Source organism: Sus scrofa, chromosome 6 (genome assembly GCF_000003025.6).
Source record: "Sus scrofa isolate TJ Tabasco breed Duroc chromosome 6, Sscrofa11.1, whole genome shotgun sequence".
NCBI classification, from domain to species: Eukaryota; Metazoa; Chordata; class Mammalia; order Artiodactyla; family Suidae; genus Sus; species Sus scrofa.
The window spans coordinates 139,042,409-139,069,906 of NC_010448.4; the positions used below are offsets into that span (position 1 = coordinate 139,042,409).

General features: G+C 33.2%; 1 protein-coding gene across 5 annotated transcripts in view; it reads left to right on the plus strand.

Annotated features, from left to right (window-relative positions):
• Positions 1-27,498, plus strand: part of LRRIQ3 (leucine rich repeats and IQ motif containing 3) — a 202,361-nt gene that overhangs the window by 92,124 nt on the left and 82,739 nt on the right. For all 5 annotated transcript variants that reach the window (XM_021096482.1, XM_021096478.1, XM_021096481.1 and 2 more), the window contains one exon: positions 1,609-1,765. In XM_021096482.1, the coding sequence (XP_020952141.1) occupies positions 1,609-1,765 (157 nt within the window). The remainder of the gene's footprint in view (positions 1-1,608; positions 1,766-27,498) is intronic.

The window sequence follows — 27,498 nt, forward strand, 5'->3', positions numbered from 1 at the left end:
TTCTGGCTGAATTCAGTTTGCTAGTATTTTGTTGAGAATTTTTGCACCACAGCTCATAGCAATACTGGATCTTTAACCCACTGAGCAAGGCCAGGGATTGAACCCATGTTGTCACAGATACTAGTTGGGTTCATTACCAATGAGCCATGATAGGAATTCCCTGGAATTGTGTTTTTGATTTCAAATTCAAATTTGAACTCTCTGTTTCATACCTGTTATTTAATTCAAATGATTGTGCTCTTTCATCACACAGAATGAATGTTATTGATTATTGGTAATCTGTTTCCATGATGTTGAAGTAGTTTACTTTGATATCCTCTCTTATGAAAATTTAAAATAAATAGTGATGAATTTTGTCTGATGTCTTTCTGCATTCATTATATACTCATACATTTTTTTCTCCACTAATTTGTTTATGTAATGAGCTTTGTAATACTTGATCATAGTGTTCTTTTTTCCATCTCCTTGCTTTTATTTTATTTTGTTATTTGCAACACCTGAAGCATATAGTATTTCCTGGAACAGGGACCAAACCTGCACCTCAGCAGTGACCTGAGCCCCAGCAATGACATGATGAATCCTTAACCCACTGAGCCACCAGAAAACACCTTAATCATCATATTCTTATTATTTGCTTACATTGCCGGATTCTTTTCATTAGGATTTAGAATTTTTGCATCTCTACTCAAAGATTAGATTGGTCTCTGAGTTTCTTTTTATTGCTTTATTGGACTGATTAGGACTTCCAATACAGTGTTGAATAGGTTGGAAGAGAGATGCTATCCTTCCCTTGTTTTTGATCTTAGGGGAAAATGTTCAATACTTTATTCTTATATTAATTTGTTGATGCCACTTACCAAGCAATATTTGAAATGTATTAGGTTAAATAAAACATAATACAGCTGTTCCTTGGTATCCACAAGGAATTGTTTCAAGGACCTGTGGTAGATACCAAAATCCTCAGATACTCTAATCCTTTATACTTGGCCCTGTGTACCTGTGGATGCTGCATTGTGGGGGATTCAACTAACCACTGATAGTATATTACTATTTTATTGAAAAAAACTCATCTATTGGTGGACTTGTGCAGTTCAAACTTGTGTTGTTCAAGTGTTCACTGTATTAAAATTAATCTCACCTATTTCTTTTTACATTTTTTGTGTGTGGCTAATAGAAAGTTTTAAATTATTTTTTGGCATACATTATATTTTCGTAGATAGTAGAGTAATTTTCCTAGGTAAAAATTAGAAATTATTTCCTCACTGGAGAAGACAAATAGGAAAAGTTCATATTGGTTACCTTATATTTCTATAGATAATTTAGTCATTTTCTCCCTGACATTATATATAAAATGCATAGCCAGATATAAGTACAGAGTTGTTTGTTTCATATCCCCAGAGATTTCTTAGTACTCATTCACTCCTTGGTGAATGTTGTTATGCAAGCCTTAATGTCTAAATAGTTTTATAGTAATAATATGAAAGCAAATATCACACTAAATTTACCACTATGTTTTCTACGTTATAAGTGAACTCATGATTAGTTTTCTCTCTCTTTTTTTTTTGGCAAAAAACTAAATGACAATTCCTCCCCCTGCCTTACATTCAGCCACTTGTTCTTACATAAAAAACATCAGGAAAAAATTACTAATAAATGTGAAACAAAATGGATTTACATACAAAAAGGATTTGAAGATAAGCTGTATAAGGATCTCTTTCTTCAGCCTGGAACTAATAAGACAGAAAAGCTTTCACATTGGAAATATGTAAGTATAATTATTTTCTTACTTTGAAATATTTTTATTCATGGTACTATAGTTAAAATTTATTTTGAATCAGAGAATTTCTTCAATTTCTTTTAAGTATCTTCCATTACCTTGTTAATATTCTGCTTGAGATTTTCTTGATGTGAGAAAAGTTGTATAATATAGTATAAATATAATTTTTGTGGTGTATTTTTCTTATGTGAACCACTTTATAATTTATGCTTTATGTTTGTATTTTTCTTATTAATTATTGTAAGTGGTTATCCATAGTAAGATAAAATATCTTCTTAGTAGTTGCAAATATAAAGAAATGTTAATTTATTAAAGGCTGATTATTGTACATGGATCATAATATTCATTCAGTGTTTTATGCTAAATCATGTATTACTTTAATAACACAATGAAAATAGAAATTTATATTTACTGAGTGCCTCCTATGTAGTAGGCACTGTGCTAGTTATTTTGCATGTGGTATGTAATTTATTCTTCACAGTATTGTAAGATAGGTATTTTTACCTCTTTTTTATGAATAGGGAAGCTGATTAACTTACCAAAAGCCAGTCAGTTAAGTGACATTGCTAGGACTTAACTCCAGGTCTTCTGACTCCAGAATTTGTGGATTTTTTACTTTTAGAGTTTTATTTTGGAACATTAGGTAATAGTAAAAAATGAAAACTTGACATTATAGTATAATTAATTAACTGGAGTGACCTTTTTATAATTTGTGAAGCACTGGGTTTGTGATATAAACTCCTTCATTTATGGCCCTGTACCTGGGTGGCTTGAGCTACAAATATTTCTATTACATTAACATGATTAGAAAGGACTACACACTGTCTGGATTGCATTGGTCTTATTTCTATGAAATCGAGGACATGTATTCCAGATATAGCACAGTAATGTCCTCAAGCCCTTAAATTCCAAAAAAGTTCTGTATTGAATAAAAGCATAGGTTTAAAAGGCAAATGTATCCTACTCAAAATTTTTCCTCATTAGCACTCAGTGTCAGCTGTGTTAATTTGCTCCAGATGATAGCATTCTCTATAAAATTTATGTAAAATGTCTTTGGTCCTCTTTGTAGAATATGAACTTAACTGATTTCAAGCATGTTACTTGCTCTTTATATGCTTTATATAGAGGAGGCTTTCACTGGTGTTGTATACTGATAACCAGGTGGGTTATAGATATGTTATATACTAGTAACAGATTTGGATATGCTGATAACCAACCCTTATGTATGTATGTATATATGCATATCTATATATATGTTATGGCCAATTCTCATAAATGAGAATAAAACATTCATATTATAGAGGGTATGTTATTTAATATTTATGAAGTTACATAGAATATACAATTTCAGGTCTTTGGAAGTATTTTGAATGTTATGAATCTTTTGCTAAAATATATTAATTAGAAGGAATTTTTAAAGCTCTTTTTTACTTATAATTCTACTAACCAGAGCACTATTAATGCAATTTATTAAGAAATATTTTTTCATAGTCTATAAATATGTACATTGTCCTGTGCTCTTTTATTGTTTATAGCTACCATTCATAGAACATTATAGAAATTATTTTTGGCTCAATTTATTTAAGTAATTGAAGTGATTTTTCATTGTAAGATTCAACTTTGAATCTATTTTTCCTATATAATATTGTCATATTCCATCTTCTGCTTTGCTCCACTTTTAGTCTTCAGCACCTTCAGTTGATATATTATTATCTTATTATTTTTACTGCTTACATGTCTTGTCTTTCATGACTTGGATCTCATTAGATACTATAGTAAGAACAATTGATACCATCGAGTGCCTAAGAGAACCTAGGACTCAGAAAACATTAAAAGAGTTAGGGAGTAGGAAAGGGGAAGTGTTGAGAAAATATCATCATTTAAAACTGGACTTTCATTTCTTAAAAAAGATATTGTAAGTAAAGTGATGGGGAGGTTAGTCAAGAATGGAATTCAAGTTTCAGTAATTAGATAAACTAATCATTGCCTGAATCTGCTCCTGTTTTGAGATAAAATGTGCTTGGTCCAGAGGGCTTTAAATTTCCCATGTTAGGGAGTTCCCGTCATGGCTCAATGGTTAATGAACCAAACTAGTATCCATGAAATGTGGGTTCGTCCCTGGCTTGCTCAGTTGGTTAAGCATCTGGCATTGCCTGTGAGCTGTGGTGTAGGTCGCAGACATGACTCGGATCCCTAGTTGCTGTGGTTGTGGTGCACGTCAGCAGCTCAGATTCGACCCATGGCCTCGGAACCTCCATATGCCATGGGTGTGGCCCTAAAAAGACCAAAATAAATAAATAAATTCCCCGTATTAATGGTAACCTAAAATGGAAAGAGCCAGAGAAATAAGTCAAATCACATTCATTTAGGAAATGCTATGCTGCAAAGCCAGGCGGAATTCCCCCATGTGTTTCTGTTTTTCAAAAAGGAGACGTTTTTTAAAATGTCATGTTTGGTGCTTCTGAGATTTTTGAGGAAATTAATTGCTTTGTATTTTTTATTACATGATCACCAAATGAAAATATTGTCTTACATTAGTTCTCTGGGGTGTTTTGTTGTTGTTGAGTTGTTATTATTAAACAAGTCAGAGTTCATGGTAGTCATAGACTGGTTCTAGAGTTCCTGGCATTGCTCATTGGGTTAAGAATTTGACTGTAATGGCTAGGGTTGCTGCTGAGAAGTTTGATCCCCAGCCTGGTGCAATGGGTTAAAGGATCTGGCATTGCCACAGCTGTGGAATAGGTTGCAGCTGTGGCTCCGATTCAGTCCCTGGCCCAGGAACTTCCATATGCCATGGGTACAGCCATAAAAATTTTAAAAAAACAAAAAGAATAAACTGGTTCTAAGATAACAGAACCAAAAGTCAGGAGCCATGACGAAGGAATCGGATAAAAACTGGGTTAGAATAGAAGAAATGAGAGATCTGAAATAATTGCTAGAGATATTACTTATCCCATGGCTTACAAATACTGGTCAGAGGGTGGTTTCTCCTCATACAGACTAAACTGACACAATACAAAATTATGGTTGTCGATTGGATCAAGCTTCAGGGATACTTGTATATTCCATGTTGAATACCATTGTTGTTCTACAAAATAAAGCAAAATATTCTCAAATATAATCCTCCTGTAAACCACTTCCATTAATAACTATTAAATACATTTTCCTAAAGATATATATATCTAGTATATTTCGTATATGTACATATATATTATATATATACACATATATACTTATATATATGTATATATGTATAAACAAACACACCTGAGGAACTGTTTTTTTAACATATTATAATTTTAATGTGTTCAAAGAATAAACTAACTTTTTAATTGTAACACATATAAATTAAAATATATATGAAAAGCACAATTATCAGGATGTTAATAGTGGTTATTTATGTGGCAGAATGCTAGGTGATTATTCTTTTTTAACTATTAGAAGTGGTGTATTTTCATAAATTTTGACCTTGTTAATTAAGAGAAAGTAAAGTTTTTTTTCATTTGCTTTTACTTCAGTAGTCATACAAATGACTTCTGTAATTATAATTAGTGAAGCTCAAACTATACAGCCACATGTTACTATTAATAATCACAAACTTTAAGTAAACTTATAGCTTTAGCAGATGCCACATTAAGGACTGAATGTGTGTATAATCTGTCTGTCTTTCATCATCATCAATAGCCATCTATCCATTCATCTTTACATCTGATGGATTCTTCTAAATCTAGGAAGTAGATACTCTTATAACTCTGTTTCATAAAGGTAAAAACTGAGGCATAATAAGGCTGTATGGCTTACCCAAGTTAACATATTTAGTATGTAGGGAGACAGAAATCTTGTTAGTGTCTATAGGCTTTTAACTACATATATATTGTATAAAAGATCTGTTTAGTGTAACTGAAGGCCTACATATGATAGTTATTAAATATTCTATTTAAATTTTTAAAGTATTAATATTTACTTTAAGCTCTCTCAGATTAGCATTCTATTAAAAGAACCCAAAATAACAAAATACACTAAAAATAAAATAAGTGATTTAACCCAAAATAAAGAATGTATTATTTTGCAGCATTTAAGTTGATAGTTCTCTGAAACAAGTACTGTGATAGCTTGGAGTAATTAGTATAGCATTTAACTTTATATAAGGCTACATTTTTGACCCTGTCTCCCGCTCAATAATTGCCTCTCCTACCACATTACTTCATTCACATTTTTCATTGTTGTAGTAATGTTGCATTTTCTGGCTATAAACAATACAGTTAACACTATAATTTTTTTAGCTAATAAACATATTTTACTGGGGGGGAATAATACACAGATAATATTTTTTAAGCCACAAATTATATTGAATGTAATATTTTAACTGTTTTACACATTCCTTCTTTATCATTTCTATTAATTAGATCAAAAATTTCCCAAGCACTATGTATAGTGTAACAAAAATTTTACTAAATTCTAATTATCTAATTAGCTTTCAGTGATATTTTCTCATAACTGGTGTAACACAGACATTTAAGACATTTAACCAAAAGACAAATAATTTAGTCCATTTGTGAAATTTTCTTCTTTTGCAAATGGAGCCTGAATTTCTATTTATACTTTATCAAACCTTATATTTGAGGGACAGCAGTCAAAGCAAAGCTAATATAAATATAATGGGGGTGTCCAGAAAAAAACAAAAGATAAAAGAATAGGAAAATCTTTTTTTTTTAAATCTCACAAAATTTAAAACAATAAATGAAAATGCTATAAAGTGACTCCTGGATTCATAAGAAATCTGATAAATTATCTTTCCAAAATATGTCATATCATTCCCCTTACTTGCCTAAAACTTTTATACATCTTTTAAAATAACTAAATCTATAAATAACTATTTATAAAATTTATACATTGATTACATCCCAGGAAAATATCACTTTATGGTAGACAGAATTTTGTGGTCTCTAATATTTGTGACTGCTGATGATGGTACCATATAATCTCCCCGCCACCCTGGAGTGTGGGCCTGTACTATGGACATAATGGATGATAACTCCTGTGAATAGTTTAGGTTGGATGGCACAGTTGATTCTGAGAGAGAGAGAAAGAGCCATTGGTGACATTGTTGAGCCTGGCTTAATCCAGTGAACCCTTAAAGAGATTAGAGGTGTGAGAGGGATTTGACTTGAGGATTAATGAGGAAGATGCTCTAGAGCTGGCTTTGAAGATAGAGGGAACCATGTGGGGAGGAATGTGAATGGCTTATGTGGCCTAAGAATATCTCTTAATTGGTAGCCAGCAAATAAATAAGGACCTCAATTCTATAACTAAGAAACTTCATTATTCTACAACTGTGTAAACTTTGAAGAGGATACTAAGCTTTGGATGAGAAGGCTGCCCAGCCAACACCTTGATTTTGCCCTTTTGCGGTCCTAAGGAGAGAACACAGTCATGCTATGCCCACATTTCTGACCTGCAGAGTTTTGAGCAAATAGGTGGGCATTGTTCAAGCCACTAGGTTTATAGTAATTTGTTAGACAGTGATAAAAAACAAACAAACCTGTTTTTAAAGAGAAGATAAAACATGCTATTTAACATCAGAGGAAAACATTCCTGTGAGTTATTCAACATTTAAAGAATTAATCGGTGTAAGAAAAGAGCCAATAATTTTAATTCATGTTGATTATCATACCAACTCACACTGTTTTTGCTTTCCTTGATATTCTTGTTTAAGATTTGCTATTCCAAATGGAAGTCTACTTAAGTCATTATGCTCATTAAGAATTATGTCATAGGAAAGTGGAGGAGTGAGTAAGGCTGCTTTTTTTTTTCAGTAATGATAGAATAAAACAGTCAATTTCTAAATGACCATTTTTTCTTAATTTTGGAAGTATTGAGCAGTAGGTATCAGTATTAATAATGCTATAGTAATGAATATGATATGCAAGATCCTTACTTTCACAAAACTTACACTTTAAAGGTAAAAATATAGCCAATATAAAAGAAATGAATAAATGAAAGATAACTTCAGGAAGTGACAAGTTCAATAAAGGCAGCAGGTGTGGTAGTGAGATAGTGACATATGGAGCTATTTAGATTGGGTGTTCAAAGAAAGGCTTTCTAAGAAGTTTACATTTAAAAGGAAATCTAAAAAGATATAAAAATAAGTCATGTAAGAAACTCATGGAAAATTAGCTTTTTGTCTCAGAAAATAATATTAAGGATTCAAAGGCAGGAATAAGTTTGATGTGTTCCTCACAAGAAAATAAGTCATGTGGCTACAGTGTAAAAAACAACATGGGGAGGTAAGAGCTGAGCTCAGGGGTGACAGAGGCTAGCTCACATGTAGACATGCACCATAAAATATGGAACCAGAGTTTAATTTGAGGTGCAGTGAAAAGAACTATTCCTTTCTTTCTGACAATTTTATGTATTTTTTTCCTAAACAGAAATCATGTTAAATTTATATAACTAAAAACAAAGATTTTGCATTGTGGATAAGAACATTTTATATCCATTTTATAACATAAATATAGAAATATTGCCTTCAAGAACCTCTGTTTTGTGTTATGTTCCACATTAAAAATACTCTTTTCTTAGTTAAAAAACATTATTTTTAGAGTACTTTTAGGTTCACAGCAAAACTAGCAGAAAATATGGAGTCTCCATGTATGCCTTGTCCCCACATATGTACAGTATTTGCTATCCACATTCCATACCAGAGTGTTCTAGACAAGAACATTTGTTACAATTGATGAACTTACACTGACACATTGTCATCACTTAAAGTCCATAATTTACATTAGGGTTCACTCTTGGTGCTATGTATTCTATAGGTTTTGACAAATACATAATTACATGTATCCACCATTAGAATACTATACAGAATAGTTTCATTGCCCTAAAAATCCTCGATGTTCTGGCTGTTCATCCTTATTTTCCTCTAACCCTTGGTAACCAATATTTTTACTGTCTCCATAATTTTTCCTTTTCAGGAAAGTCATATAATTGGAATAACATGTAGCCTTTTTATATTGGCTTCTTTCACTTAATAATGTGCATTTAAGTTTCCTCCATGTCTTTTCATGGCTTAGTAACTCATTTCTTTTTAGCACTAAATAATATTCCATTATCTAGATGTATTACAGTTTATTTATCCATTCACCTCCATCTTGGTTACTTCCAAGCTTTGGCAATTATGAACAAAGTTGCTATAAACATCCATGTACACATTTTTGTGTGGACATAAATTTTCAATCTGTTTGGATAAATACAAGGGAGCATGATTGCTGAATCATATGGTAGGAGGATGTTTAGTTTTATGAAAGAAAAAAACTGCCAAATTGTCTACCAAAGTGGCTATACCACCATCAGTGAATAAAAGTTCTTGTTGCTCCTCATTTTCATCTTTTCATGTGTTTATTTGCCACTTGTATACCTTTTTTAGTGGGGTATAGTTCTCTTTTTGCTATTAAAAATAGGATTATTTATCACCACATAGCCTATGTGAGTAGTAAAGAGAATTCTTCACCTTACTCAGGTCTGCTGCTTTGCACACTGCATGAGTGCATTTATATCACAGTATATGTGGATGACATTCTCTGGAGTTAAGTAAAGCACAACTTGCATGGCAGGGTGAAGTTACACGAATTTTATAAATCCAAATAACTAATCATATTTGAATATTTTTGTATTTTTTTGGTGCCTACTTTAAATTCAAGTAAATATTAAGGCAAGGAGAGAGAATAATCAGCTCAAAATATTCTAAGCCAAAAAGCATTTAAATTATTTTTTCCCTCTTTTTTGTCTAGTCTACCAGTAAGTGATACTGAGAAAATATTGAAAAGGTTGCTCTTATATCAGATTCAGGAGATGTAGAGTAGGTCACCTTACTGTATTTTGTGAAGTATTAAAAAAAACTTACGAACAGATATTTCATTTTTTAAATATCACTGTTTTATGAAGAGGCTTTCCTTCTAACTGGAACTGTTACTTATTATCAGTGAGCTTCTGAGATGTTATACTAGCTTATGTAATTCTAAGAAAGAAACTTTGTAATGACATTCTTACATCTGCTCTAAGAATACTTTTTTTTTGTATTGGTTAACAGTCATTTTGGGGCCCCATCAGTAATATTTCAAATGGGTATGTTTTGAATACTTAGAATGTTTTTAGCCCTGTGACAAATTCTAAGGCCTTAAAAATTTCCATCAAGGAATTTCTATGCTGAAACTTGTGGCAGGGGAGCCAGGATAGAAGAAACTTACTGGGAAGGAACTGGTTATATAAAGTGTGGAAGTGAAGGGAATATACAAACTCAGATCCTGTGTAGTCAGCTGCCTACATCTAAGGGTCTGATCACAGGAGGTGGAGTTGTCCTGAGTGCTAAGACTTATGTGAAACAGTGGCTTTTAAAGTCAGGTAGATGTATGAGATATTTAATAGAACAGTGTTTAAGGACAGACATTAGGGCTACATAGGTCTAAGGATAATTTAATTTATGTTTAATTCACCCATTCTTTGGGAATCCAAAGAAGCAAAAATGATGACTTAGAAGTGAAGCTATAGCTTAATGACTTCATCAACACATAAGGGGCTAACTTTATCCATTTAACTAATTTTTGGAGATATTTACTAGGTGCTTTCAAGATATCAGATCCTTTGCTTGTTACTGGCAGTAAAAATAAATAAAGCATGTCCCTTTAATCAAAGCTTTTACTGAGACCAAAAGGAGAAGAGTTTGAGCTAAATGAGTAAGATCAGGACAGAAGCATACAATGATGATATTAAACACCATTTGTGGCTGCTTGAGGCAAAGAGTGTGGCGAGCTGCAAGCTCCAGCTGTTAGATTGTTCAGGGTCCACCTCTGCTTTCAAGTCAAGGTCATGCTATTCCCTAAGCAGCCTTCAGTCAGTTACTCTAACCAGTCAGTATTACAAGGACCTGGCTATTTCTACTCATTGTTGGACCTTCAGGTAGAGACAGACTTGGTTTCAGAGCTCCCAGCTGGTTGGCTGAAATTTTGACTCTCCTTGGTTAATCTGCTTCCTCTGTTTTCCTTTTGAAAGTGTAACTTCCCAGTAAATCTTTTGAACACTTAACTGTTTGGATATGTCCTTTCTGGAAAAAACTGTTAACATCATATATTATGCTTGACTCCATAGATATGGATAAGAAACTTTTAAAACCAAGTAATTTCAGAATTATTTTTAAAAAGCAGTAAGTGAAATCATACTGTAGGTATCTTTCTCTGTCAGTTTAATTCACTTAGCACATAATCACCTTTTAGGTCCATTCATGTCACAAATGGTAAAAATTTCTCTCATTTTTTTATAGCCAGGTTATAATCCATTTTGTGTGTGTGTGTGTGTGTGTGTGTGTACGTGTACATATCACATCTTCTTTAACCATTCAACTCTTGATGGAAACTTATGTTTGTTCCACATCTTGACACTTGTAAATAAACACTTCAGTGAAGATAGTCATAGTAGTGAATATATCTTTTCTAATTAGTGTTTTTGTTTTCTTTGGTTAAAAACCCAGGAGAGGAATTGAGGAATTGTACAGAGGTTCTATTTTTAACTTTTTGAGAAATTGCCTTACTTTTTTTCCTTAGTGGCTGCACCTGTTTATATTTCCACCAACAGTGGCTGAAAGTTCTGTTTTCTCCACATTCTCACTAATACTTGTTGTTATCTGTTGTCTTTTTGATAATAGCCATTTCAACAGCTGTGAAGTGATATTTCACTGTCGTTTCAATTTGCATTTCCCTGATGAATAGTGTATCTTTTGGCCATTGGTATGTCTTTTTTGGAAAAATGTCTTTTCAGTTCTTCTGCCCATTTTTAAATGGGTTATTTGGTTTTTGATATTGAGTCATTTGAGTTCTTTGTATATTTTGGATACTAATCCCTTATTGGATATCACTTGCAAATATTTTTCCCATTCAGTAGGCAGCCTTTTCATTTTGTTAATAGTTTCCTTTGCTGTGAAAAAGCTTTTAAGTTTGTTTTAGTCCCGTCCATTAATTTTTGCTTTTGTTTCCCTTGCCTTAAGGGGCATATCTGAAAAAATATATCTATTGCTAAGCCCAATGTTAAAGAGTATACTATGATTTCTTGTAGGATTTTTATTCCTACAAGTCTTAACCTCAATTTTTATTTTATCTTTGTATATAGTTTAAGAAAGTAGTGTAGTTTGATTAATTTGCATGTAGATTTCAGTTTTCTAAACACTATTCTTTGAAGAGGCTATCTTTTCCCTGTTGTATTTTCTTGCCTCTTTTGTCTTAGATTAAATGACCATACAAGTGTGGGTTCATTTCAGACTTATCTATTCTGTTCCATTGACCCATATGACTTTTTTTGTGCCAGGACTCTATTGTTTTGATTACTATAACTTTGTAGTATGGATTGAAATTAGGGTGTATGACACCTCCAGCTTTGTTCTTCTTTCTCAAGATTGTTTTGGCTCTTCGGGGTCTTTTGTGTTTCCATATGAATTTTAGAATTTTTTTTTCAGTTCTGTGAAAAATGTTATTAGTATTTTGATAAGAATTGCATTTAATCTGTAGATTTCCCCCAGGTAATATGATCATTTTAGCAGTATTAATTCTTCCAGTCCATGAACACTATATATCTTTTCATTTGTTTGTATTATCTTCAGTTTCTTTCATCAAAGTCTTACAACTTTTATAGTATATTTAGATTTACTTCTGGGTATTTTATCCTTTTTGGTGTAATTGTAAATGGGATAAATGGGATTCTTAATTTTTATTTCTGATAGATCATTGTTAGTGTATAGAAATGTTAACAGGTTTCTGTATATTATGTATCCTTCAATTTGACTAAGTTCATAGATGAGTTCTAATCCTTTTTGGTGACATCTTTAGGGTTTTCAGTATATAGTATCATGTCATCTGCACACAGTGATAGTTTTATTTATTCCTTTCCAACTTGGATTTCTCTTATTTTTTTCCTTGCCCGACTGCTGTTGATAGGATTTCCAATACTATGTTGAGTAAAAGTGGTGAGAGTGGGCATCCTTGTCTTGTTCCTAAATTTTGTAGGAAATACTTTCAGTTTTTCTTTGTCTAGTATGCTGTTAACTATATACTCCTCATATATGGCTCATATTATATTGAGGTATGTTCCCTCTTTACCCACTTTGTTCAAAGTTTTTATCATAAATGGATGTTAAATTTTATCTAAGGCTTTTTCTGTATCTATTGAGATCATCATATGGTGTCTATTCTTCAAGTTGTTAATATGGTGTATCTCATTGATTGATTTGTGGATAGTGATCCACCCTTACATCTCTGGGATATATTCCACTTGATCATGGTGTGTGATCTTTTTAATATTGTTGAATTTGGCTTGGTAATATTTTGTTGAGGATTTTTACATCTTTGTTCATCAATGCTATCAGCCTGTACTTTACTTTTTTGTGCCATCTTTGTCTGGTTTTCATATTAGGATGTTGATGGCCTCATTGAATGAGTTCAGAAGCATTCTTTACTATGCAATATTTTGGAATAGTTTGAGAAGGATAGGTGTTAACTCTTCTTAAATGTTTGTTAGACTTCACCTGAGAAACTTCTTTATCCTGAGCATTTGTTTATTGAAAGTTTTTGTGTTGACTCAATTTTATTACTGAGTAATTTGTTTATTCATATTTTCTTTATCTTCTAGATTCACTATTAAGATATTGTACACCTATAGAGATTGGTACATTTCTTATAGGTTGTCCATTTTATTAATGTATAAATGCGCATGGTAATAAACTTTTGATCTTTTGTATTTCTGTGGTCTGTGGTGTTGGTCGTATTCTTTTTTCCATTTTAAATTTTTTTGTGCTTTCTTGCTGAGTCTGGCTAAAGGTTATCTTTTCAAATAATTAGCTCTTAGTTCCATTTATAATTTCTACTTTTTTTTTAGTCTTTCATTTATATCTCTTCTGATCTTTATCTTTCTTTCTGCTAACTTTGGGCTTTATTCTTCCTTTTTTGGTTCCTTTGGGTATAGGTTTAGGTTGCTTAGATTTTTTATTGTTTCCTGAGGTAACCTTATATTGCTGAAAACTTGCTTGTTAGAGCTGCTTTTACTGCATCCCACAGATTTGTGATCCTTCTGTTCTGTCTCTCCCTCTCTTTATTTCATCTTTGATTTCTTCAGTGACTCATTGGTTGTTTAACGGCATATTATTTCACTTTCATGTGTTTGAATTCTTGGATCTTTTTTTCTTTTTTTTTTTTTTTTTTGTTTTGTTTTTGTCTTTTTGCTATTTCTTTGGGCCGCTCCCGCGGCATATGGAGGTTCCCAGGCTAGGGGTCGAATCAGAGCTGTAGCCACTGGCCTACGCCAGAGCCACAGCAACGCGGGATCCGAGCCGCGTCTGCGACCTACGCCACAGCTCACGGCAACGCCGGATCGTTAACCCACTGAGCAAGGGCAGGGACCGAACCCGAAACCTCATGGTTCCTAGTCGGATTCGTTAACCACTGCGCCACTACAGGAACTCCTTTTTTTGGGGTTTTTTTTTTGTTTTGTTTTGTTTTAGGATCTTTTTTTCTTATATTTGATTTCTAATCTCATATCATTATGATTGGAAAAGATGCTTGATATGATTTCAGTCTTAAATTTATTGAGACTTGTTTTGTATCTGAGCATGCGATTTATCCTGGGAAATATTCCATGCACACTTGAAAAAAATGTGCATTCTGATGCTTTTGGATGAAATGTTCTGTATATATCCATGAAGTTCATTCATCTAATGTTTAGGTCCATTCTTATCTTATTTTCTGTCTGGATAATCTGTTCACTGACGTAAATAATGTGTCAAAGTCCCCTCATGTTACTGGTTTACTATCAGTTTCTCCCTTTTTGCTTGTTAATGTTTGCCTTATGCCTTTTTGCTTGTTAATGTTTGCCTCATTTTAATTATTTTCTAAATAATATTGTCCTTTTTTTCCCTTTCTCTTGACCCAAGAAAAATTGTGGTGGACTTTTATTCTTAGAATCTACTCTTTCACCTTGATGTAATTTCCAAATTATATCTATCATCTTAGAGTTTTGAGTATTTTCATACATTTTGACCGGCCTTCTTGTAAATCCTATTTTGTGAGGGGTGTGTGTGTGTGTGTGTGTGTGTGAGTGTGTGTGTGTGTGTGTGTGTGTGTGCATGTGCATGTGCTTCTTAGGGCCACAACTGTAGCATATGAAATTTCCCAGGCTAGGGGTCAAATCGGAGCTACTGCTGCTGGCCTATGCCACAGTAACACCAGATCTGAGCCTCATCTACAGTCTACACCACAGCTCACAGCAACGCTGGATCCTTAACCCACTGAACGAGGCCAGGGATCAAACCCACATCCTCATGGATACTAGTCGGGTTTGTTACCGCTGAGCCACAATGGGAACTCCATGAGATTGATTTTTATAGCTAGTCTGTGTAATAGTAATTCCTAAAGTGTAATCCAGGAACTATTGTGATGTTTGAAATTCTTTAAGGATATCCCTAATGCCAAACTAATTTTAGTAATAACACTAAATATTATTAATTTTTTTCAGTCTCATTCTCTCAGATCATGGAGCTTTTCTAGAGATGTCATGACTTGTGAGAGATTTATAATATAATCAAATATGAAAATTTGCCTTATACTAAGCCAGTTGCAAAAATATGAAATGATCCTATTCTCTTTACTTTTCTGCTAATTTTTTATAGTACTCTTTTATAAAATGATGTAATTTCTATGACTATGGAATATTATTGTTATTTTTAAATTAATTGGTAGTTTAAACATTCATGCTTTTAATTTCATATATGGTAAATATTGAAAGCTGTAAATACATAAACAAAAGTTCTTTGAAGGTCTTATAATTTTTTTTACAGTGTAATAGAATCCTGTGACCAAAAATTTCAGAGCCTGTGCTAAACATCAGCTCTGTTGGATGAAATTTTATCATTTGTTTTTAAATAAAAGTACATAATGATAAAGGAACACTTAAATTAGGAGTGTTTTGTGTAATGCTGTTAATAGTAATGACTTAAATGAATTTCTACATTTTTATATGCTATGTCTCATGTAGCTATAGTGCAGTGACACATAGCTATGATGCTAGAGTATATTTGCTGTCTACATAAGGAAGCACTTTTATTAATTGCCTAGAAATTTTGAGTCTAATATCAGTTGCTCATAAGAATTATCTAGGAGTTCCCGTCGTGGCGCAGTGGTTAACGAATCCGACTAGGAGCCTTGAGGTCGCGGGTTCGGTCCCTGCCCTTGCTCAGTGGGTTAACGATCCGGCGTTGCCGTGAGCTGTGGTGTAGGTTGCAGACGCGGCTCGGATCACGTGTTGCTGTGGCTCTGGCGTAGGCCGGGGGCTACAGCTCTGATTCGACCCCTAGCCTGGGAACCTCCATATGCCGCGGGAGCGGCCCAAGAAATAGCAACAACAACAACAACAACAACAATAACAACAACAACAACAACAACAAAAGACAAAAAAAAAAATAAGAATTACCTAAACATCATATATTTAATGAGGTTTCTTCTAAATCTCCTAGTTATAATACATCATGGGACATGCATCTTTAAATGACTGTATCAGTGTTATATTTTAAAGGTAGACTTTTGTCATATGTGTCATGGATGTATATCTACAGAAACCAGTGAAAATTAAAGTGAAAAGTTCTAAGAGAAAATTAAAAGAGAAGGGAGGGAATACATTAGTTAGAATTGTGAGTAATTGACCCCTAATGATGGTGACATAAAACAGAAATTTGTCTTTCTCTCATATGAAATTCTGAAGCTATAGTGTCCATGGCTGGTATAGCAGCTCCGCATCGTAACATTCTCAGAGTCCCTAAAGAGTTTACTACTTTGTTGCCCCACCACGCATGGTTTTACCCCAGTGTCTTTTTATGATCCGGGATGGGTTTGACAGCTCCATCCATTATATCTTCATTGTAACTAGACTGAAGGAAAATAGGATAAAGGAGGAGGGGGCAAAAGAGTTGTGTTCACTTTATGGCAAGTTCTTAGAAGCTGACAATATTCTGCTAACATCTAGTTGACTACAAATTGGGCATATGGCTATAGGCGGCTAAAAATAGTCTCCTTCTGACCAGACGTATACCCAGCTAAAACTAGGATTCTTTTATTGTAGAAGAAGTATATAATGAATATTGAAGGATAGTTTTTGCAAACATTTACATATATCCTTCCCAAACACAGAACACAAACCTTTGTCAAAGGAGAAACACCTAAAGGCTCACATCATTGCTATATTTAGCAAAAATTCCAGCATCTCTGAGTGTGGCAGTAAGTGATCATTGCTCCCTAATATCTTTTCTCTCTTTCTTTCTCAGCAACAGTTCCCCTGTATTTTAGCTGCTTAAAATAATCTACATTTCCTAGCTTCCCTTGCAGCTGTGTGTTGCCATGTATATTAGATTTTATTGCTGCTGTAACAAATTATCACAAACTTTGTGGCATAAAACAACACAGATTTACTCTCTTGCCATTTTAGAGATCAGATGTTTGAAATTACTTTAACTAAAATCAAAGTCTTGGCAGGGCTGGTTCTTTCTGGAGGCTGTAGAAGATAATCCTTTTCTTTGCCTTTTCTAATTTTTGCAAACACCTCCACTACACGGCTTGTGAGCTTTACCTCACATCACTCCAACTTCTTTGGCAATACATTTCCTTCAAAAATTTAGTGCCTTTTGGCTCATCTTATTTCAGTAAGTTTTATGGTAAAATAACTATAATGATCTTGTCTAAACATAGTTTACAATCCTTAAGACTCTGTTCTCTCGCTTACTGGCTTTTGTCATCTACTCATTATTCTCTTTTTCAAATTAATATGATCTACTGTGGATGGACTCTCTGAAACAATGGGTTTTGGAGGGAAGGCAAAATTCTTAATCTTGTCTTTGCCCATTGACATTTACACCTTAGAATGTAAATGTTTCCACTTTGAAGTCCCCTATTGACACTTCAATTTGAGAAACAGCTGTTGACTTTTTTTTTAATCCATCCAAGGCTTCAATATTAGAATCTCATTAAACTCAAATTGCAGATTCTATGTGAGAGTACCTGACTTTTCAAAGTTGTATTCTATTTCCATCTCTAATTTCATGCTGACTAACATAGCCAGATTTATTTTTCTCATAATACTTAAAGTTACAACTAACATCTAACTCTTTTTTTGGGGGGGGGCCACTCTCGCGGCATATGGAGGTTCCCAAGCTAGGGGTCGAATCGGAGCTGTAGCCCCTGGCCTACGCTAGAGCCATAGCAATGCGGGATCTGAGCGGCGTCTGCAACCTATACCACAGCTCATGGCAACACTGGATCCTTAACCCACTAAGCAAGGGCAGGGACCGAACCCGCAACCTCATGGTTCCTAGTCGAATTCGTTAACCACTGCGCCACGACGGGAACTCCCTAGCATCTAACTCTTAAATTCAGATTTTGTTATATAATTTCCTCTAACATCATAGCCTTAATCAGCTTACAGCCTGCCTTTTTTCAAAGTTAGGGTGTCTTAAGCCATTATAACAGAGGTCACCAGCTTGTTAGCCTGTAATGTCTTGAATCTTTACCACCTGTCATCCAATATCCTATAGTAAGGTAGCACTATATAGTATACCTTCTTTTATTAGTAGCATCCCCCTCTAGCTACCACATTTGGTGTCAGATTAAATTAGATTCATCTCTGAGTACCAGAGATTCAAAATGATACTGACTTAAACATGGTAGTAGTTCTCTCATATAAAATTTCAGAAGTAAACAATCTAAGATATGATGGCACAATTCCATGAAATATTTAGTGACAGACTCTTTTTATCTTATGCTTCTCTGTGCATGCCTCCAAAATGGCTGCCCTTAGTCAGCTAGAATATGTACTTTTCAGCTATATAGGAAGAGAGAGTAAGGAGACTTGTAGAAATCTTTTAAGTAAGATTCCTAAATGATGCATTACTATCTATCTTTGGCCAGAACTTGGTCATACTATTAAATTCAGCTTCCAGAAAGACTAAAATATACCTCATCTTCCTAATCCAATCATCTGTCGGTGGACATTTAGGTTGTTTCCATGTCTTGGTTATTGTGAATAGTGCTGCCATGAACATGAGAGTGCATGTGTCTTTTTTAAGGAAAGTTTTATCTGGATATATGCCCAAGAGTGGGGTCGCTGGGTCATATGGTAGTTCTGTGTATGGTTTTCTAAGGTACATCCATACTGTTCTCCATAGTGGTTGTACCAGCTTACATTCCCATTGGCGGGAGTGGGATGGATTGGGAGCTTGAAGTTAATAGATGCAGACTATTGGCTTAGAAATGGATTTGCAATGAGATCCTCCTGTGTAGCACTGGGAACTATGTATAGTCACTTATGATGGAACATGATAATGTGAGAAGAAGAATGTATACATGTATGTGTAACTGGGTCACCATGCTGTACAGTTGGAAAAAAATTAATGTATTGGGGAAATAAAAAAAGAGGAAGACTAAAATATGTAGCTTTTATGTTGTGCTGAAATGTGCCCAGACAAAAATCAAGAATTGTATTTAGTGAAAGTGAAGGAGAAACAGTATGGGGGAAGAAATAGCAATCTTTGTTACAGTACATGTATAGAATACAAATGGGAAAGAAGACAGAAAATAAATGAAAAATGAGGAAAAGAAGTATTTTATAGAGATAAAATATTATGGTACAATATATAATAAAATTAATATTTAAATATCAGATGACATACAGTTTTCCATCTGAATTAATATATTCACCTGATACAGTTAAATCGCAGTTAAGTTGCACTGATGTCAAAAACTTTGTGACAGGAGGTTTGCTATTTATTATTAATGAATTTGCATTCTCTATGATACTTTTTTCTTCTATATATTTCATTTTTTGGTTTTCCTTGATTCTTTCTGAAATTTTTATTCAGCTATACTTCAAATTCACGAATTTTTTAACTGTGTCTAATCTGCCATTGGACCTTCCATTTCAGTTCCTAATTGATATGGATTTATTCTTCAGATTTATAAGTTTTTTTTGGTTCTTTTCCAAATTTTCCTTTGTCCTTTTAATTTTTTTCTCTGTATAGATATATCAAACTCGACTTTTCCTTTTATTAATGTAGTAAACATAGTAACTCCATAGTCTATTATCAATTAATTTCAGTAGCTTTGGCCTTTTGTTCTGATCACTGTATTTGAAATGTTATTTGTTGGAATTTTGGACTATAAAATGAAGATACTTTCCTACAGATGGTATTATTATTTGCTGTTACCAAGTACCACCAATATTGGGCCACCGTAAAGGTCAAAACTTGAAACTTTATGGATTATCCAGGTTTCATTGTAATTTCTGTCTGTTCACTTATATTTCACCATGTACCCTTTCGGTTTTTAGTTGAATGTGGACAGCATTCTCTTGTTGGGTGGGCATGGGTTTTGATATTTGATTCCTGACCTCCTGAGCCACCAAATCTGTACTTTAAAAGTTGTTTCTTCCTAATCTCCAAATACTCTCAGAATAAAAACCGTTTTGAGTGCTGGGCTTACTTCTCTGAGATCTTGTCCTCACTTAAATTTTGACCTGGTAACTCCCACTTTCTTGATAAATCTCTCCCGTTTTTCAAAAATTTAAAAATTCTTTCATCTGGCATTTTTAAACTCTAGAATTGGCCCAAATTTTGAAAAGTTGAATCCTTAATAACCTAGAAATTTTAGTTACTTTCTCAGAACTCTTTCTATTAATTATTTTTGGTGCTTCATGTTTTTGACATTTCATTAGAATTCTGATAAGCTCTACTGAAACTATTGTCAATTTCACAATATCTTTGTAAAATCTCTTCTGAGGTATGATTTGTATAACACAAAATTCATCTTTATTAAGTATGCAATTCCTTGGTTTTTAGTCTATTCACAAACTTGTAACTCATTACTGCTCTCTAACTCCAGAACTTTTTTATAATCCTAAAAAGAAATCCTGTACCTATTAGCAGCACTCCCAGGAGGCTTTGGCAACCATTGATATGTCTTCTGTTTCTGTGAGTGTGCCTATTCTGGACATTTAATATAAATAGAATATGAAATATGTTGTCTTTTGTGTATGGCTTCTTTCACTTAGCATAGTATTTTTAGGAGTCATCTATGTTGTAAAACATATAATTTTTTCTTTTTTTCTTGGATGTATCCACAGCATGCAGAAGTTCCTGGGCCAAGGATCAAACCATGCCATAATAGCTACAACACTGGATCCTGAACCATTAAGCTACTAGGAAATTACCCTTTTTTCATTTTTACAACTGAATAATATTTTGTTATATGAATATACCACATTTTAAAATCCATGCATTAGTTGGGTTGCTTCTAATTTATGACTATAATTAATAATATGGCTATGAATATCCATATCCAAATATTTTTTGTAGATGTATATTTTAGTTTTCTTGTGTATATATCTAGTAGTGCAGCTACAGGATTATATGGTAATTCTGTGTTTAATTTCTTTTGGCTGTGCCCATGGCATGGGTTAGTTCCTGAGTCAGAGATCGAACCAGTGCCACAGCATTGACCTGACCCACAACAGTGGCAGCAGCTGGATTCTTAACCACTGAGCCACCAGGGAAGTCCCTATGTTTAACTTTTTGAGGAACTGCCAAAAATTTTTCCACAGTAGCTGCATAATTTTACATTTGCATCATCAACATATGAGAGTTCTAACTTCTCCAAATCTTAACCAATATTTATTATTTTCTGTATTTTGAATTATAGCCATTGTAATAAGTATGAAGCGGTATTCATTGTGGTTTTGATTTGCTTTTTTCTATTGAGTAGTGATACTGAGAATCTTCATTTATATTTATCAGCCATTATATATCTTCTTCAGAGGACTATTAAGATCCTTTGATCATTTTATATTAAGTTGTCTTTTTATTGTTAAATTATAAAAATCCTTTATATATATTTTAATACAAGTCTCTTATCATGCATATGATTTGAAAATATTTTCCCACTATGTGGGTTGTCTTTTCACTTTCTTATTGATATCCTTTGAAGCATAAATTTTTTTATTTTGATGAAATACAATTTACATGGCTTTTGATACCTATTTTTCTTGTGATATCTCAGAAAGCATTTTCTAAATCAACATCTCAAAGATTTTTTGTAGATGTATATTCTTTACATTTTTAAAGAGTTTTTAAATTTAGTTACTAAATTTAGCATATGATTCATTTTCAGCTATTCATAAGTATAAGACAGAGGTTCAAAATCATTATTTTACATTAGACATCCAGTTATATAACACTATTTTTGGAAGAAAAATAAAGAAATAGAAGCTCCCTTAAGGTGCAGCAGTTTAAGGACCTGGCATCACACAGCTGTGGTGCAGGTCACAACTACAGCATAGGTTCGAGCCCTAGCCTGGGAACTTCCACAGACCACAACAAAAAAAAAAAAAAAAAAAAAAAAAAAAAAAAGAAGAAAGAAAAGAAAGAAAAAGAAAAAACCTTATCTTTTCATTATTGAACTATCTTGGTATCCTTGTCAGAACTTGGTTGACCATATGTGAAGATTTATTGATGGACTTTATTAAGATTTTATTCCATTGATCTGTATGTCTATTGTGTTTCAACATTCCAGAATTTTTTAATTTAAATAATATGCAACTGAAAAAGGGTCCCATATCTTAAGAATTTCTAATAGTACAGTTTAACTGTTGTCTTATGCTTAAGATTTAAATCCATCATCCTCAAATTTATATTTGATAGCATTACATTCAAATTCAAAGATTAACCAACATGTAAACAATCTCCTCTCATGTGTACAGATGATGTATTATTTACTTCTAAATTTTGAAAAGCTTACAATTTTAAAATTCGTGGGTGGATAGAAAATTTGGTGTGAAGAGAAAATTTCTGAGAGGTGACAAGTAGAAAAAAATATTCAAAGCCCTTAGAGACAATTGATGATTTTTCTATCTGGACAACACTCATTTATCCCACTGATAGACTACATGGTATATTGCAAATTTCATGGCCTTTATAACCACAAAATCAAATTTTCCTGCATACTTTAAAGGTAATAAATATATGTTGGCATAATTTTATACATGTAAATATGTATCTAGATAGATATTTCTTATATGAGTGTTAAAACTTGGTTTTAAATTTCAAGTTCTTTGCTCTAATTTCCATGCTTTTTGCACCTCAGCATACTATGGGAAAATCAAGAAGAGTGAATTTTTTGTTCTCCATGAATTTGTTGTTTAGATTAAGTAATAGAGTAATAACCAGTACATCTATATAAAGAAGATTGGCAAATATGTAGTGCAACATATAAAAAAATTGAATGTCAGTAAATAAAAGATCAAGAGTAAGGTTGGAAAAAAACATATACGAACAAAGTTGTGGATATGAAAATTAGCTTCACAAATGTGTGAATGGGAAGGAAACTGAATTGTGAAAACTGAATTTGGATAGGGCTGTTAATGGACATTGAAGTTTTCAATTGAGTGCTTAAAATGATTATTTGGCAAGAAAAATCTCTGTACTTTTACTACCATATGTCAATTATATACCTATCAGACTACTTAGAATTAAGAAGTTACATTTGTTAGTCAACTTTTGTGTTATAATTGGTGATCAAATGTTAGGATATTAATTATTTATTTAAAAGGCAAAGGAAAGAGTAAAGAGTGAAATTTTATAGCCATCAGCCTAAAGTTTTATACGTACTGAGATGTCTCAGACAGATGACAAGAGAATGTGGGAAGATTTCCAGAGGCTAGATGAAAGAGCAGGATAGAAGCTATAGATTTCAGTATTTATGGGCATTTTGTAATTTTGTATCATTTTACCTTTTTGATGTTTTTTGCTCATTATTCTATTATGCACAGTATACTTCATCTTGTTCTGTATTTTCGCCTTTATCTTCAGTCTCATTAATTTTTACCTGTTCACTTCATATTTTCCTTATGTAAATTAAGCATGATCTATTTTTTCACATCTGCCTAGTTCATGTTCCCAGTTTCTTCAGAATGGTTTCCAATGAGCTCAACTTTCTGATAACATTTACATTTTAAAAATATGATGTAAATTATAAATTAAAACTTCTACATGCATTTTATCTTGGGATTTATGGGAAATGATATATTAATAAAAGCAAAATTGGTTAGGCTAAGAAAGAATTTGAACTTAGCCCTTGGAGGAGTACAGGAGACAACAGAATGGTTGTAGTGCTGGGAATTATCAAAGTAAGAGAGATCTGGTAAGTAGTTCATATCCAGTCATATAAGTTCTATTCATTGTCCACATGGCTAGTAACAAGTGACCAACCGATACAGAAAGTTTAGCAACATTGAAATTAGTCAAGTTGAGAAAGAAAGTGGGTATTTTTTTGTCCTATTGTTTATTTTTAAAAATTTTTGCTACAGTTGATTTACAATGTTCTGTTGATTTCTTCTGAATATATAAATATATATATATACACATTCTTTTTCTCACATTATCACAAGTGATTGGATAGAGTGCCCTGTGCTATACAGCAGTGTCTCATTGCTTATCCACCCCAAATGGAATATTTTGCATCTACTAACCCCAAACACCCAGTCCATCCCATTCCTTCCCTCTCCCCCTTGGCAATCAGAAGTCTGTTCTCCACGTCCATGAGTTTGTTTCTTTTCTGTAGATAGGTTCATTTGTGCTATATATTAGATTCCATATATAAGTGATATCCTATGGTATTTTTCTTTCTCTTTCTGATTTATTTCACTTAGTATGAGAGTCTCTAGTTCCATCCATGTTGCTGCAAATGGCATTATTTTGTTTTTTTTATGACTGAGTAGTATTCCACTGTATATATGTACTAGATTTTAATCCATTTATCTGTTATGGACATTTGGATGTTTCCATGTCTTGGCTGTTGTGAATAGTGCAGTAATGAACACAGGGGTGCATGTATATTTTTCAACGAAAACTTTGTCCAGATACATGCCCAGGATTGGGATTGATGGATCGTATGGTAGTTTTATATTTAGTTTTCCGAGGTACCTCCATACTGTTTTCCATGGTGGTTGTAACAATTTACATTCCCACACCCTCTTCATCATTTGTTATTTTTAGAGTTATTAATGATAGCCATTCTAATAGGTGTGTGGTGGTACCTCATTGGAGTTTTGATTTTCATTTCTCTAATAATTAGCGATGTTGAGCATTTTTTTTAATGTGCCTGTTGGCTCTCCATATGTCTTCTTTGGAGAAATGTCTGTTTATATCTTCTGCCCATTTTTTAACTGTTTTTTTTTTGTTTTTTTAAATTATTATTATTATTATTATTTTTTTGCTGTTGAGTTGTTTGAGTTGTTTTTATATTTTGGAGATTAAGCCCTTATTGATTGCGTTGTTTGCAACTGTTTTCTCCCATTCCATGGGTTGTCTTTTTGTTTTTTTATGGTTTCCTTTTCTGTGAAGAAGCTTGTAAGTTTGATTAGGTCCCATTGGTTTATTTTTGCTTTTATTTCTGTTGCTTTGGGAGACTGACTTAAGAAAACATTTGTATGGTTGATGTCAGAGAATGTTTTGCCTATGTTCTCTTCCAGGAGTTTTATTGTGTCTTCTCTTAATGTTTAAGTCTTAAAGCCATTTTGAGTTATTTTTTGTGCATGGTGTGAGGGTGTGTTATAGTTTCAATGATTTACATGCAGCTGTCCAGTTTTCCCAGCATCGCTTGCTGAAGAGACTGTCTTTTTGCCATTTTATATTCTTGCTTCCTTTGTCAAAGTTTAATTGACCATAGGTGCCTGGGTTTATTTCTGGTTTCTCTATTCAGTTCCATTGTTCTGTATGTCTGTTTTGATACCAGTACCACACCATCTTGATTACTAAAGCTTTGTAATATTGTCTGAAATCTGGGAGAGTTATGCCTCCCGCTTGTTTTTGTTTGTTGTTGTTGTTCCTCAGGATTGCTTTGGTAATTCCAGGTCTTTTGTGTTTCCATATAAATTTTTGGATTGTTTGTTTTGATCCTGTGAAAAATGTCCTGGGTAATTTGATAGGGATTGAATTAAATCTGTAGATTTCTTTGGGTAGTATGACCATTTTAACAATGCTAATTATTGCAAGCCAGGAGCATGGAATATCTTTCCATTTCTTTTAATCCTCTTTATTTTCCTTGATTAATGCTTTATAGTTTTCAGCATATAAGTCTTTCACCTCCTTGGTCACATTTATTCCTAGGTATTTAATTTTGGGGATGCAAGTTTAAAAAGTAGTGTATTTTTATATTTCTTTTCTAACATTTCATTGTTAGTATACAGAAATGTAACTGATTTCTGAATGTTAAATCTTGTATCCTGCTATTTTGCTGAATTCGTTGGTCAGTTCAAGTAGTTTTTCTGTGGAGTCCTTAGGGTTATCTATATATAGTATCATGTCATTTGCATAGAGTGACAATTTCACCTCTTTTCTTCCAATTTGGATACTTTTATTACTTTTTGTTTGTCTGATTGATGTATCTAGGACTTCCAGTACTATGTTGAAGTGTTGAGAGTGGGCAACCTTGTCGTGTTCGAGATTTTAGTGGGAAGGCTTTCACCTTTTCTCTGTTGAGTGTTATATTGGCTGTGGGTTTGTCATAAATAGCTTTTATTATGTTAAAGTATGTTCCCTCTATACCACTTTGGTAACAGTTTTTATAATGAATGGATGTTGTATTTTGTCAAATACTTTTTCTGCAACTATTGAGATGATCATGTGGTTGGTATTAATGAAGTCTATCATTGAGTATCAAAGCCTAGACACCGCTAAAGGACTGTCTTAAGAAAACTGCTATTAAGACTGGATCACTAGAATGGAGGTTTGAGAAATGGCCCAAGGCAGATGTTAAGTTAGGACTGGGAAACATTGCAAAGGCAGAATGGAGTGACGAAGGCTTAAGAATGCCATAAAGTATTAATTACATAATTATCTGTTAGGCTATAAGCATAGGTAAATTAATAGAGTACTCTTTACATATTAGTGTGGTGAGGCTTATTGCCTCCTATTTTAGGTCTATAATTGGAAGGACAATGAAGTCTGCATGTTGGAGATTTAGTAGCTCCAAAGGAGGGGAAGGATGATTACAGAAATAGAGCGTTATATCTTGCCAGTAGCTTTTCCTTCAGAGAACCACTGTTGCATATTGTGAGAGATACCACTATTATAATTAAGCCTGGTAGAATTGATTATATTTGATCTTGTCTACAGTGAATCAGTCAGCCAGTTATCAAGATCAAAGCCTCTCCCTTTTCATATCTAGGGCTAATATATAAAAGCATTGTGGTATCTTTCCCCTCCAGTTCACCTCCATTTCAGTACATTGGTTTTTCTATAGTTTTACCATCTCAAAGTAGGTACTAATATACCTTTGTTCATTCACCTTAAATTAAGTTCTTGGTGTCAGGACCAAAACCTCCTTCCTAGAATTTCATCTTTACTTCTTTTGTTTAAGAATGAGCTTATTACCAGAATTGTATCTATATCTCTTTTCCTCTGCACTTCAGTTTGTAGCATTAAATAAAAGGATAAAGTCCCTGATGTAACCCAGGACAGAGATTTCTTCTCTTTTAATATTAGGGGAAATTTGTTCTCTGATTTAATTGGTATATTGTTACTATTATTTTTCTCATGTATGTTTTTATTTAAATTTATTTATACCATACTTCCTTCAAAGGTGACTAATTTA